Raw genomic sequence first — 13202 nt, 5'->3', positions numbered from 1 at the left:
TCCCCACTTTCTGCAATAATTAGCAAGGGCATCGAGTTTTCTCTGTAAACCAATAACAGTTGAATCAATCAAAGAGATGTCATCAGCAAACATTAACATAATAATTTCTTCAATACTTCCGGTCACATGTATACCCCTTAACCCTAGCTGTCTAAATTCGTTAGAAAGTTGGTTAATAAAGAAGATGAACAGTACAGGACTAAGCATGCATCCTTGCCGTACACCAGAGGATGTGTCAAACACAACTGATCTACTATTACCGGATCTAATACACGCTTTCACCTGTTTATACATACTATTCAAAATATAAAAGAACTTACCACGAACACCTCGTTTATGCAATAAATACAATAGTTTATGCCTGTCTACCAGGTCGAAGACCTTACGAAAATCTATAAAGGCTGGGTAAAATCGGTGCTTAGACTCCCTCAAATATTTCTGGCATAGGAATTGCAAAACAAAAATATCATCAATACGTTCAGTGCAACAAGTCTCATAGTGTAAACATAGTAAGCATACATCATTCCCCGCGCAATTTCAATATTTACTCGCACATAATACGATCAGTGCACATGTTGTGATGCATGTCACGGGTCGGAATAGTGTATGTATTTTCACATTTCATTCAGACGTTATGAACTAATACGTTTGTAGATATACTGTAGTGGAAGGTATAAAAGTATGCATGTTTACTAACATACTGGCTGTACAGGGATGTATTGAGACTTAATGTTTTTCGTCACACATGTGTGTATTTTATGACCCCCTTGTACATGCATCCCTCTTTCTGAACCATGTGTGTGACTCCGGGGTTGACGTGTCACAGTAATATCTGCTAGTTTGCTTGATTACAGAGCCGCGTGACGAAATGTATGCTCATTTCTAGGTGTGAGAAAATGAGACCCCATGACTCCATCTGCCCCTGACTTGATATTCGTTCTTGACTGTGGTGAATTCTGCAACAAAAGGGATAAAACCTTTACTGTAAAAACAGGTAAGGATCTATTTAACACTGTTAGTTCTCAGTTGATTTCATTGATGAATTCTGATTAATATGTTTTGTATATAGATACATTTTACTAGGTTAAATTAATGGCTTCGAATTGTTTGCGACTGTATCCGGCGGTTAAAGTACTATAAACATATTATCCCTTTGAGAGGGTCCCAAGACCTTCAAAGTATATTTAGCTTTACCCACGTTTTCAATCGCTGGATATTTGTGGTTTTATTATGGCTAACTATCAGTACCATCGCCAGAGGCTGAGGGGATGATATAAATGCAGATGGGGTCCATGTAGGTGACCACAGTACTGAAAGTCCCCATGGTGCCTAGAGTGGTGGTCTACTTTCAGTTGTTGGCGACCCTCGGCTTTTCTCATAGTGAATTGTCCTGATTTGCAGTTTTATTTTAGAGATATATGTTAGTTTAATTTTCTTGATATTTTGATATTCTAGTTGGTTTTACTGTCCATCGAAGACAGTTTTCTTTTGTATAATTTACCATAAATTACCATGTAACACAAACAAATGTTCTCGTCAAGATATGGCTGAAATATTGCCAATGTGATGTTAAATCGTAACTCACTCACTCTGTCACTCAATATCAGTGGGCCATTCAGAAATTATGTTTTCAATTCTTGTTCAGTTATGTTATGAGGGGTATGAGTTTGCTGACTCGAGTGATCACGCAGCACAATCTTATATTGGATATTATAAAATTCTATGTCAATTATATGTTATTTTTAGTTGTTATATTTTAGATCAAAAGCCCATATCAGAGCGCATTTTGTTAAAGCAAAGGCATTTCTAGACACTTTAAAATATGCTGTCATTCTTAACCACTTGGTACACAAGGAACAAATCAGACGTGGTCAGCTTCCGTTATGCTGAGTGAAGAGATCCTGTCCGGAATTAAAGCCAGGAAGTAGTAAGCAGTTGAGGACTGACAGTCACTGAATATCTCAAAAAGAGTGTCAAGTGGTTGTACAAAGATGAAATGGTTTGAGCATTTGTTATTAACATTACTGAAAACAAACTTAAGCTTGTACCATCATAAACGAACAAACCATTTAGGAAGAGATCTCCACCGTCACCACCTCCATTTCCACCTCCACTACTCCTCCACCACGGCTTCTACTGATGCTGTTGCTGCCGCTGCTTGAAATCTTCTCCTGGATGGTTTGTTCGTTTATGGCGGTCAAATTATTAGCCTACACATGTTGTTTGGAGCATACAGGACGGAGATGCATGATGATGTCGAAGCATGGCGTTTTCTGGGTGGTGTTGAATCCATTTCACTCAACAAATCATCTATGACTGTGTTAGATTGGTCCTAGTGAGTATCCATGGCCTTTGGTTAATCCAAATCTTTCTGTCTCACATGGTAACTCCTTTACATTGTTTTCAACAAAGCAGTCTAAATCATCTAGTGAAGTGGTGGATGGCAGACGAGTAACGCGATCGGATATGTAGCGTAAAACTAAACTCACTCACCTATTAATTCTGATTATCTAAGGTATGGTAATAACGTGCACGCATCACATAATGGTACATTATACTATAAATTTATACATAATACTGTCGTGACAGGATGAATGCATCTCCAACAGCCCTACATACATTGTTTTACTCACGGTAATGCACCCGTATAATTTCAAGCAATACTGCATGCTGGTCTTGATTCATGTAATCCATCCACAAGGTGTGCAGCTTGTAGTAAAGACCGTTGTTCATCAAATATACAACCAAAACATTGTTCCCAGGAATGTCGTTGGATGATGTAATGACCGGCAAAGAGTAACACAAAGTCAGTAAATATTTTATGTGATTCGCAGCATAAGTTCTAAGACTTCGTCCAGCCATGGTGATATCCAAGTTTATGGTCATTTCGAGAAATGCTTCGAAACGTCATATGTAAAAAATGCTTCGTCAGCGCATAAAGGCTCTTTCCTCCACTTTTTGATGGTCGCTCGTTTGGTAGCTTTATGTCTATCCTGATTGTTTTCTCTTTTTAGCAAAGAATGTTGCTACCGTTTATTATTGTATGTTGTTCACTCCTTGGCATGCTGTCAGGTGTTACAGATCATATTCGTAATAGCATCGGTTGAAGAGATTTGATGAATTTGGACTCACATAACGGATCAGTAAAAAAGGACAATGAGACTTCTTCTACAGAGCCTAAACATATCAAGGTAAAACTGAATACATTTTGTGCATGAAAGCTATCCTTACTATTTCCCCAGCTCATACACTGTGCATGTTCAGTGCGTTGTCATAAAGCTTGTGATATAAACGTACTAAAGTGTATGTTTATTGTTCCACACGAGGTGCTCTTTCTATATCATACACCCAGGTTTGCTTCTTACTTGTTGGTTCAAGCTAAGGCATGAAAGGTTGCAACTAATTAGAAATATTCCTAAGTTGCTGATGAATGCTACCCAGTAAAATAACGTATCCTTGAATTATTTGATTTTGATGCATTTCTTTTGGCTTTACGGTGTAAATCCAGCTAGGGCAGATGCAGGAAGCAGTAAGTCCTGTACTGTAAGTCCCCGTGGTCCATAGTATGGTAATCTACCTTCAGTTGTTGTCAATCTATAGCCCGTTTTATAGTGTATTGTCCTCTATAATTAAACTGTTTTAGATTTATTCACTGGTTTCACATGGATATTTGTCATATAGTATTGCTTTTAGTGTGTTTTAGATGGCAGAAAACGTTGGCGTCGGAGCGGGGAGCGATATGCCACAGCAGCAATTCTTGACCATGATCGAGATGGAGGTATAGTGTCATGGTGTGGGGTGGGATTACACATGACAGACGATCAGATTTGGTCATCATTAACGGAGCGATACGTTGACCAAATATTGCGTCCTGTTGTGGCTCCATTGGCTAGAGTTATCGGCCGAAATTTTGTATTCCAAGATGATAATGCCAGACCACATCGGACCGACAAGAAGGTATCCAGACATTGGACTGGCCCTCTAAGTCCCTAGACCTGTCCCCAAATGAACATCTCTGGGACGTTCTGGGTCGAAGGGTGTACACCAGGCACCCAGGACCCGCCAACCTGGCCCAGCTTGGTGCAGCTCTCTAAGAGGAATGGCGGGCAATACCACGGGCAACCATCCGGAAATTGATTAACAGTATGCCATCAAGGTGCCGTGAATGTGTTGCCCAACATTGTGGACACACCCGATATTGAACTTGACGCCTAAAATTGATTTAGTGGATATTTAAAGCAGTTTCAAATTCGCTATTATTTCAATAGTTCCCTTATTTCTTGTCGGTAGTATAGCTTGAGTATTGCTGAGTGCGGTGTAAAACTAAACTCACTCATTAATTAGTAACAACTAAAATGTTGTCATGTGATTCTGATTTGTGATATGCTGTAAATACATCTCTTGGCCTACAACGTATGTTTTGGTAAAATTGTGACTCATAATGAACTAACATACGCTGTTAATACAGAGGTCCGGATGCACTCGCTGTGAGGCTTAATTGCCTTCCCCACTGAGTCACCTAGCCAGGATTTCTAGACGTATATGTGCATCCGTGCTCTGAGTAAAGGGAAATAACTCCTCACAATACATGTCATGTTAACCTTAACAATTATCAATGGAGATTTGTTTATCGCTACTGAAAACATGCATGTGCATGGCCATTTTTGGATTGTTGGGATATAGCTGAAACACTTTTCCTGTCATTAATACATAAATACAATACTCATCGATCGTTGAGGTTAAAAATTAGGGATTACGTTTCTTTCTTGAAGCAATCGTGGGACAGTTTCAAAGTAGTTGTAACTGTCGTCCTAATGCTATAAACAGCTCTAACTTACATAACCATAAATCACAATTTCCAATAACGTGAATCCAGAGGGACATATTCTGAATACTTGAACCTAACTGACACAGGTAGTTTTAATCTACAGGTCCTGTTAATCTGTCACCATTTTACGGATGGGTGATTTCAGACCTGGCGTGATCAGGCTCAGACTCTTAAGTGTACCCCTTCGCTCTTTCATCTTGAGGAACTTGACTTCCTGACTACTGACAGACAGACAAACTTTATTGTATATGACGCCATGAGACCGGGGGTACATGGCAATTCATACTGTTTTGTGGCGTGAGCGCCTCATGGTGATAGATTTCATTTAATCGTTTGCTAAGATTTATAGCCTGAGCAATAGATGGCGACGAATCGATTGAATAATAATGTCAAAACACGAGAGAGTGCATTGCATAATAACGCATTATCAGTGGTCTACAGACCTCCTGAGTAACAATTTAGACTTGGTGCATAGAACTGGTGAACTGACCATTCAACTTTCTTTGTGAAGTCTTCCAGTCATGACTGTTTGTCTTCACCGAACAATGGCTCGGCTCGGGAATGACAATCCGCTGGTTGTCTTCAAATCTTCTCTAGACTCTCCGACTCCTCTAATTCTTGAAGTACAGTCACATCGACTATGTTGACATGACATAGTCTACTTTCTTGGTAGGAGGTCTTGGTAGAAGTTCACATCAGTATGTCTAATCATATTCCAGCCTAAAATACCCAAACACAGCAGCCTAGTGCCTATAGAAGACACCCTGCCCATACAGCTTGTTTCCTTTCCTTTAAAAGATGCTACAGACAGTAACGAAGCCTCACAACTTCTTCACCGTGCCACACTGCAGCCGTCAAGCGCCCATGACGAAACAGGGCCTTTGCATGGTTACAGGATGGTGAATCTATAAGACGTCTTCAGGTGTCTCTTGTCATTCATAGACTGTTGGATAGGTTTCAGGACACTGGTAAAGTACAGGACAGGCCAGAAGACCCAGAACACAGCCCATCAAAGGCAGACGACCAAAATGTTGAGTTCCGAGCCCTTCAGAAGCGATTCACAACTGCCAGTGCCATTTTGCCACAAAAGCTGTATAGGAAGTCTGTTTGCCGCATGCACTTGTTGTGCTTGATTTTTTAATCAAACATGGTGCAGCTGTATTTCAGCACCCTTCTTTTCTCTGCTTTTAACAAGGTTTCATTTCACTCAAACCCAACGAATATTTGTTCAGTTCCTACACTGCATTTTCTAACGTGTATATATCGTCTGTTTAGCGGGGGAAAAAAGTTGCATTCACTTTAGAGCATGAATGACCTCACCATGGTGAAGTTTATATATGACTATAACGTTTTAGTGTCCCCATACTTTTTGGCTGTAGTATATTTTTTTAGTGATAATCTAGATGTTTTATCGCCCTTTGCAGACAGGTACGTCGATATCCTGAAAAGAAATTCTTCATAGACTGCGAGCCACTCCTTACAGGGTGAGTGAGCGAGTTTTACGGCACACTCAATAACATTCTAGCTATATATGCAACGACGTATATGTTGTTGTGTTCACAGGTTCGGGGGTGAAAGCATCATGGTGCGGAGTGCCTTCATGGTAAATGATCGCACTCACCTCATGATTGTTCAACCATTCCCGTTCGTCCTCATTTCTACAGTCAGCATAGCTCAGCTCTTGCGCTAAACTTTCAAGATGATAACACTACAGCTCACAATGCATTTTTAACCGGAAACCTTCTGGAAAGCGCTTGTGTCGATATCATGGAGTGGTCATCTCGCTCGCCTGACCTCAACCCAGTCGAACACATCTGGGATGAACTGGGCTGGCGATTACGCATGCAAAAGATTCCACCACAGACAGCAGGATCTTGGGCGTGATTTGGTGAACCAGTGGCATCGACTTCCAACTTCTTTGTTCAAGTCTTTAGGTTAACAAGGAGATGTTGTGCAGCGTTACCAGCGTCTGACGGGGATCACACACGATAGCGACATTATTGCTGATTGCCTTTGGTACCAGTGCTACTTCCTTCCCTGCCCCATGAAGATACTGGGTAGAATAGGTCTTCAGCAATCCATGCTTGCCATAAAAGGTGACTGTGCTTGTCGTAGAAGGAGACTAACGTGATCGGGTGTTCAGACGCATGTCATCGGTTCCCACTTGTGCAGATCGATGTTCATGCTGTTCATCACTTGATTGTCTGGTCCAGACTCGATTGTTTACAGACCGCTGCCATATAGCTGGAATATTGCTGAGTGCGGCGTAAAGCTAAACTCAGTCACTCACTATTTCGCAGTCCGTCGATGGCTGGTTTTTAATTGCGTGTATTTATTGTGTATCTGCAATATTTCTCGTCACTTTATGGATGCAAAATTGCCGATGTGGCGTTAATTTCTTACTCACTCACTCACTTACGGAACTAAGCATGCTGGGGCGACAAATTTTAGCTTGGCAATAAATGATTTCACTCATCAAGCAAATAGTTAACTAACTTAGTTCGACATCTATACCAATGGTATGCTTACAATGCGTGGAAAGGACAGGATTTCAGACTATTTTTGTTTTAATATTGTTAGCGACAAACGTTGTTGTCACATCGAATGTTTACCTTAGCCAGCAATATTCACTTTAAAAGGCCAGACAGCAATTTTCTCTCAATGCAGAGTGCAGTGTTCACAAAAACACCATCTCTATCAGTGGTTCTGGAACAGCTGATGACATGCCACAACTTCAGGGGAAATGACCAACTGTTGATGAAGGACCGTCTAGCGTTGTCAGAAACCTGTCAGAAACTATCAGCTATGACATCAAGTCACGATCCCCACCAATCTCTGACCATCTAGCGCTGTATTGTGATGCTACGGCGACAGCTGACAGAAACACTAAATGTCAGCTATCCAGTATGACTTCATGTCGCTATTCTCACCAATCTAGCACAATCCACCGTTGCCTGATGACCGCGGCGAAAGCGGACAGAAACACTGTCAACAACTATCAACTATGACATCAGCTATGACTATGTCACGATTTCCACCCGTCTAGCACCATCTGGCACTGTCTGGTGATGCCATGGTGAAAGCAGAAATGAACGTTAAAACTCAACTAGCCAGTGTGACTTCATGTCACGATTTCAACCCTGCTCATTAATCTTTGGGTACTTTCCTTTTCACTAGTATGACGTTTTTACTAAACGTATTTAATTACGTTTCCCTATATCTATTTTTGTAGCTTTTTATAAGCATAAATATCAATCCATATATGTATATTAAGGTTTTAGACCGTCATCAAATTTGTGTGTGAGCTAGTTTCATTTGGCAACCAATGAAAGGAATGGGGCGTCAATTTACCGGTAAATATAATTTTCCGTACTTTCTTTACATCGCCAAAGGGCATCTTCTAAAAGGGACACTATGCACAGACTGGTGTAGGGTTATTTTCCAGTGTAGAATAGGTGTATTCACAAGCGTGATAAAATAGCCCCCGTTTATGCAGCTTTCGTGGAGAAAGTGAAGGGCCTTAGTTAAATATTTCTTCGTATGTCATAGTAAGTATTTTATGGCGAAATATAATGATTGATTTAGTAATTTCTATGCCGAGTACATCACAAACGTTATTAGAAGTTGTGAAGAAAATGTTTCTGAAAGTGGTCATGACTGGATGGAGATGAAAGCTTGGCGAGAGTGTCCTTCAAACCCTGCCCTTTATTCCTTGTACTATGTTCTACACGTTTGAAATCGGTGTGCTTGAATTTATCATGGGATATACTCCAAGAATGACGGTCATTCTGTTAAATTGGGTGTCTAGCCTTGGCATTTAATATTTCAATATATTCAAATCATGTACTGTAGGACGTTGTTGAAACTACTGTTCGGCTTCCTTCCTATACGTTCTGGTCTGTTTACATTTATTATTGGACCTCGGTTTAGCTGGAGAGGACTGTTGAATGGGTTTGTCAGCAATGTATCCGAAAACGGCTGAATGGATTTTACCTTAATTGTCAATATGTTCACTTTTACGGAGTAGGTTGTGTGCACTCATCTTGTTGATGCATGGTTTGGGAATTTGATCATGCAGATATCGATCCGACCAATTGCTTAAAAAGTAACCTTTTGTTCATATTGCCCCATTTTGAGTATTTGTGCGGAAAACTGAATACAGAAAATAAATGCAAACCATTTTCATTTTATTTTTCCACTGGAATAACGAAATGTTTAAACACATTCTATTTGAACTTACGTTGTTACAACTAGACCCTAGACAAAAATCATTTGACATCAAACACAGCTCATTAGGCACGGGAGCTGCCTTGCGACTGGATGACGACATGCCAAACCGAAAATGACTTTGCTAGTAATGTGAATGGTTCAACCACTAAACACTATACTCAGTTTATTTGACTCCATTCTGTAACGTGCTATCTTGAACACTGAGAGAGAAATGTTTTTGAACACCCATATCAAAAAGGGGCAATATGCATAAATGATAATTTCAATAATTCGAAGTGTTCTCTGATGAGTTCTAACGTTTTCTTAAATGTTTTCATGATTACAGACAAATAAAAAAACAACAACGCAGATCAGGTTTTCCTGAGAAGATCAAACCACTAACAATACTACCGTCTGTAATATCGCGAGAGAATAGAATCAGTACAATTCCAGTGTTGATAATTTACAACAGAACACGTGATAAATGCACATTATTTATTCGGTTGAGACAACTATTCTTTTAACCGTTATCATCACGGGTCTGCAAGGCACTTTCATTCACTATTTATCGCATGGCGCACTGCAATCTTTTGAGGTCAAAGACATATCCCTGAAAAGAAACGGAAAAATATATAAATGTTGATGATTGTCAATAGATGTTATTAAGTTAACTTTCTGGTGGTTTCCATTGGACGGTCTTGCATACGTATAGGAACTTGTTTAAATACATATGCACGGCAAATCTAGGACCGATATTCGACACATTACATGTTATGGAATCCCAGCAGTGACTATGACTCCAGTTATTGTTGTCTATATCTCACTGTCCTCTTCAACTCTTTGGAGTATGACAAGTTATAAGCGTGCAATGTAGATAGCAGCATAAATGATCGGACCAGTACAAGCAACCTTATACATACATTAACCATATCAGTTTTACTTTATATACATATATGGGTCATTGCGCAACATTTCCAACTTGGCTGAATAACGTGGAATGTAAGAGGACAGTCTTGCAGCAGTTCTGTGCGGATCTTATTCGGTTGGAAATGATTATAGCACTACGTTAATTAACGAGAACTATCTTGCAGCAGTTCTGTGCGGACATTACTCGCTTGGAGAGGATTGTAGCTCCATGTCAGTTAAAGAAAAATATCTTGCAGTGATTCCGTTAAGCTGGAAATCTGTGTTCAAATAGGACCAGGTTCAAATAGGACCAGGTTCAAAATCTACTAATGAAAGGATCGTTGTACCACGTTGCTTCCGCAGTTTGTCAGTGGAACCAGTCTTAATATTTGTCAATTCTACCTGCTCAGCAGAGACGGTACATGGTTCCTGGGTGTCTGATTTAACAATAGGCGAGGAATCAGTACATGACTCAGATAACGCTATTTTATCTTTATATCATTATGTGTTTGGGACGACTGGGTACTCATGTCATGACTGGGTACTCATGTCAGGTACAGCGGGTGTCGCAGGCATTTTGGTTATTTAACGAAGTAACAATCAATAGAAGGTGAACGTTCTGCTGCTTTCATATTCGTTTATGCACATAACACAATATGCAATACTTACGTGGTAAAACAATTTCAAAGAATAGATCATGTTGCCTGTAGGCTAAGCGAGTAGGGACTGAAGAGTCAGATTGTTTTCGTTTTTGTCTATAAATGATCCGGGAAACACGTTGCGTTCGGTTGCCACGGCACTATACAAGAAATCGCCCAGGTAACATATGACAACCAATTGAATGTGTTCTGTTGACATCACCGATCACAATTGTTTTTTTTTCGGGGGGAGGGGGTTCAATTCTAAAGTGTTCGCACGTAATTTTTAGTGCTACGCTGAAACTAAACCACTGGCCTGAATACCATCAATGGTTACTTTACATGCTTATTGTTCTCGTATTCCGCAACAGGTGAGGCTTATGAAACTTCGGTTATGAAACTGTGATCGAATCCAAATTGCTAATAAACACATCGTTGTACCACGGTAATGCGCACATTTCAGATTCCAGAGCCGAGGCTTGAACGGGATCCCATTGCTGCTAATGCATGAAAGCCTACACAAACTGACCTACAGTCACATGCAGCGCATTCACAAAGTCAAGCAGTTAAGTGAAGTTGAATATCTTACTCGCAAAGCATCCTGTCCCTGAGGCAGTTGTCACACACGACGGAGCCGTTGGAAATGCAGAAGGGGCCATCAAGGTAGCTGAAGCATTCTGGGTCGCAGGAGAAGGCGTTCATACGAGCCTCTGACACCTGGTAGGCGGCTGAGAGATGAAAAGACAAAGCTTGCTATTGGGAGCGCTCTCAACGAAAATTGCATCGCCACTAAAATATTTGAAAGCTTTTCATTCACTAATCACTCACTTTTTATTCCAGTAGTGAAAGATTATTTTGTGGAAAATAATTAAAAATAAAGCAAATGAAAGTATTTGTACTGCGTAGGTCGTATTTTCATGACGTATATTTCCAGAAGTGGTTGCGAAAAGATATTTCCCAGTTTATGCATTACGCGTCCCGTTTGAACAACATTTTGCCGTTTTTGACTTACAGGAAAGTGTATTGATCTGCTTCAAATATACACATTCATTATGACACGCAACGAAATATAACACGACATTATGCAAATACGCTTTAGTCCTAATACTATCAATAATGGTGATATGTTGGTGATTCGAATGCCTTTGTAAGTACATGAGGCCATTGAACCCACTTTTTTTGTCAAACACTTCCAAACTAAGAAGCCACATTTTTTGGACATTGTTTGATAATGAGTGCTCAGGTGCATCGTGTTCTCAATAAAAACGACTTTGAAGACACTTCACACTTCGTATAGTTCATCGCAGTACAGAGAAAACTCCTTGCCAGTAAATTAGCGGGTAATTCTCAATTCCTCCTTCGCTTATTGCAGAGGAAGAAGGATTTCACCACAAGTTTCAACAACCTGTCCAAAGCACCACAACGGCCTAACAGATCAGTATCCTATCATTAGAAAATTACTATAACGAAAATTAAATTTCTATGTACGAAACAAACATACTACTAGTTTGTGGAATTGGTCACCACGGTACACTTCAGAGGCAAGCGTACAGTAGTCACACATCTGAAGTTAATTCTTAGTCATTCCCGCATGTATTGATGAGCTTGTAGAGAACACTTTGACCAGATCCTCAAAACACGTAGAAGTAATCCATTCGGGCTATTTTACCTTTTGGAACCATTCTGACGTACGACTAACAGTAATTTCTACCAAAATATATTTGAAGAAATTATAGTTTATTAATTTTCTCAGGTACACAAAACAGTGTTAAGAAAAGGAAAAAAGAAGTTTTTACTTACCGAAAACAACGAGAGCGATGAGGACGAGAACCTTCATGATGTTTGTGTTGTTGCTGAAGAAGCTGCCGTTGGTCTGTCTCTGCAATCAATCGGTATGGCTGAAGTGGAAGAAAACTTGTCTTTTATACAGAAAATTTGTGGGTGGGAACGTCAATTTTCTGCTTCTTCACAGCATGTAGTAATTTCAGACAATTTCAGTCACGTACGTATTTTCTATACCCAGTTAGAAAACTGTAATGGTTTATACATGCAAACAACGTATCAGATAATTACTCACAGCAAGTGGGGCAATTAAGGTCTTAATTGTGCAACACACTAATATTAGACTATATGACTTCATGACGATACATGTGCATGTGTGGTAAGAATTACTGCTAATCATTCGCTGTCAAAAACACAATTGCACTCAATATGGTTTCATATATTGCGTGAATGAATTGTTTCAGCTTATTCTCGTTTTACAAGCAACCGATGATTCAATGTTTTAGCAATGTATTGGCAACGTAGCTCCATACAAATTTGTCTTTTCATTTGTGAACGGAAGTCAGTTCAGCTTTGGTCTGGTAACACTACAGTCTGTACCAGGCGTTGCCATTTTTCGTAACGTAAAGTAACTTTCAGCTTTATTTGTTAATATGTTATGTATTGCGTAAAGGGTCTTAACTTGTGAAAAAAAACCCATTTATTATTGCAAAAATTGCATGGCTTGTAAACTGCTCACTATAACCATGGACAATAGGAAATATCGTTTGTGGGATGAATAGCTAAATGCGTCGATCATACATAATCGTACATAACATTTTGTGATGGAACAAAGATTT

General features: G+C 39.8%; 1 protein-coding gene across 1 annotated transcript; it reads right to left on the bottom strand.

The window, feature by feature from the left end:
• Nucleotides 1–9518: 9518 nt before the first annotated feature.
• On the bottom strand, nucleotides 9519–12492 carry LOC137288164 (uncharacterized). The gene is made up of 3 exons (XM_067820583.1): nucleotides 12382–12492; nucleotides 11171–11309; nucleotides 9519–9647 (listed from the first exon to the last, which is right to left on the bottom strand). The coding sequence occupies exons 1-3, from the start codon at nucleotides 12416–12418 to the stop codon at nucleotides 9599–9601; spliced, it is 225 nt and encodes a 74-aa protein (XP_067676684.1). The 5' UTR covers nucleotides 12419–12492; the 3' UTR covers nucleotides 9519–9598.
• Nucleotides 12493–13202: the final 710 nt, after the last annotated feature.

The sequence above is a fragment of the Haliotis asinina genome, chromosome 6 (genome assembly GCF_037392515.1).
Source record: "Haliotis asinina isolate JCU_RB_2024 chromosome 6, JCU_Hal_asi_v2, whole genome shotgun sequence".
Classification (NCBI taxonomy): Eukaryota; Metazoa; Mollusca; class Gastropoda; order Lepetellida; family Haliotidae; genus Haliotis; species Haliotis asinina.
Note: the sequence above shows the minus strand (reverse complement) of the source record. Positions and strands in the feature narration are given on the sequence as shown.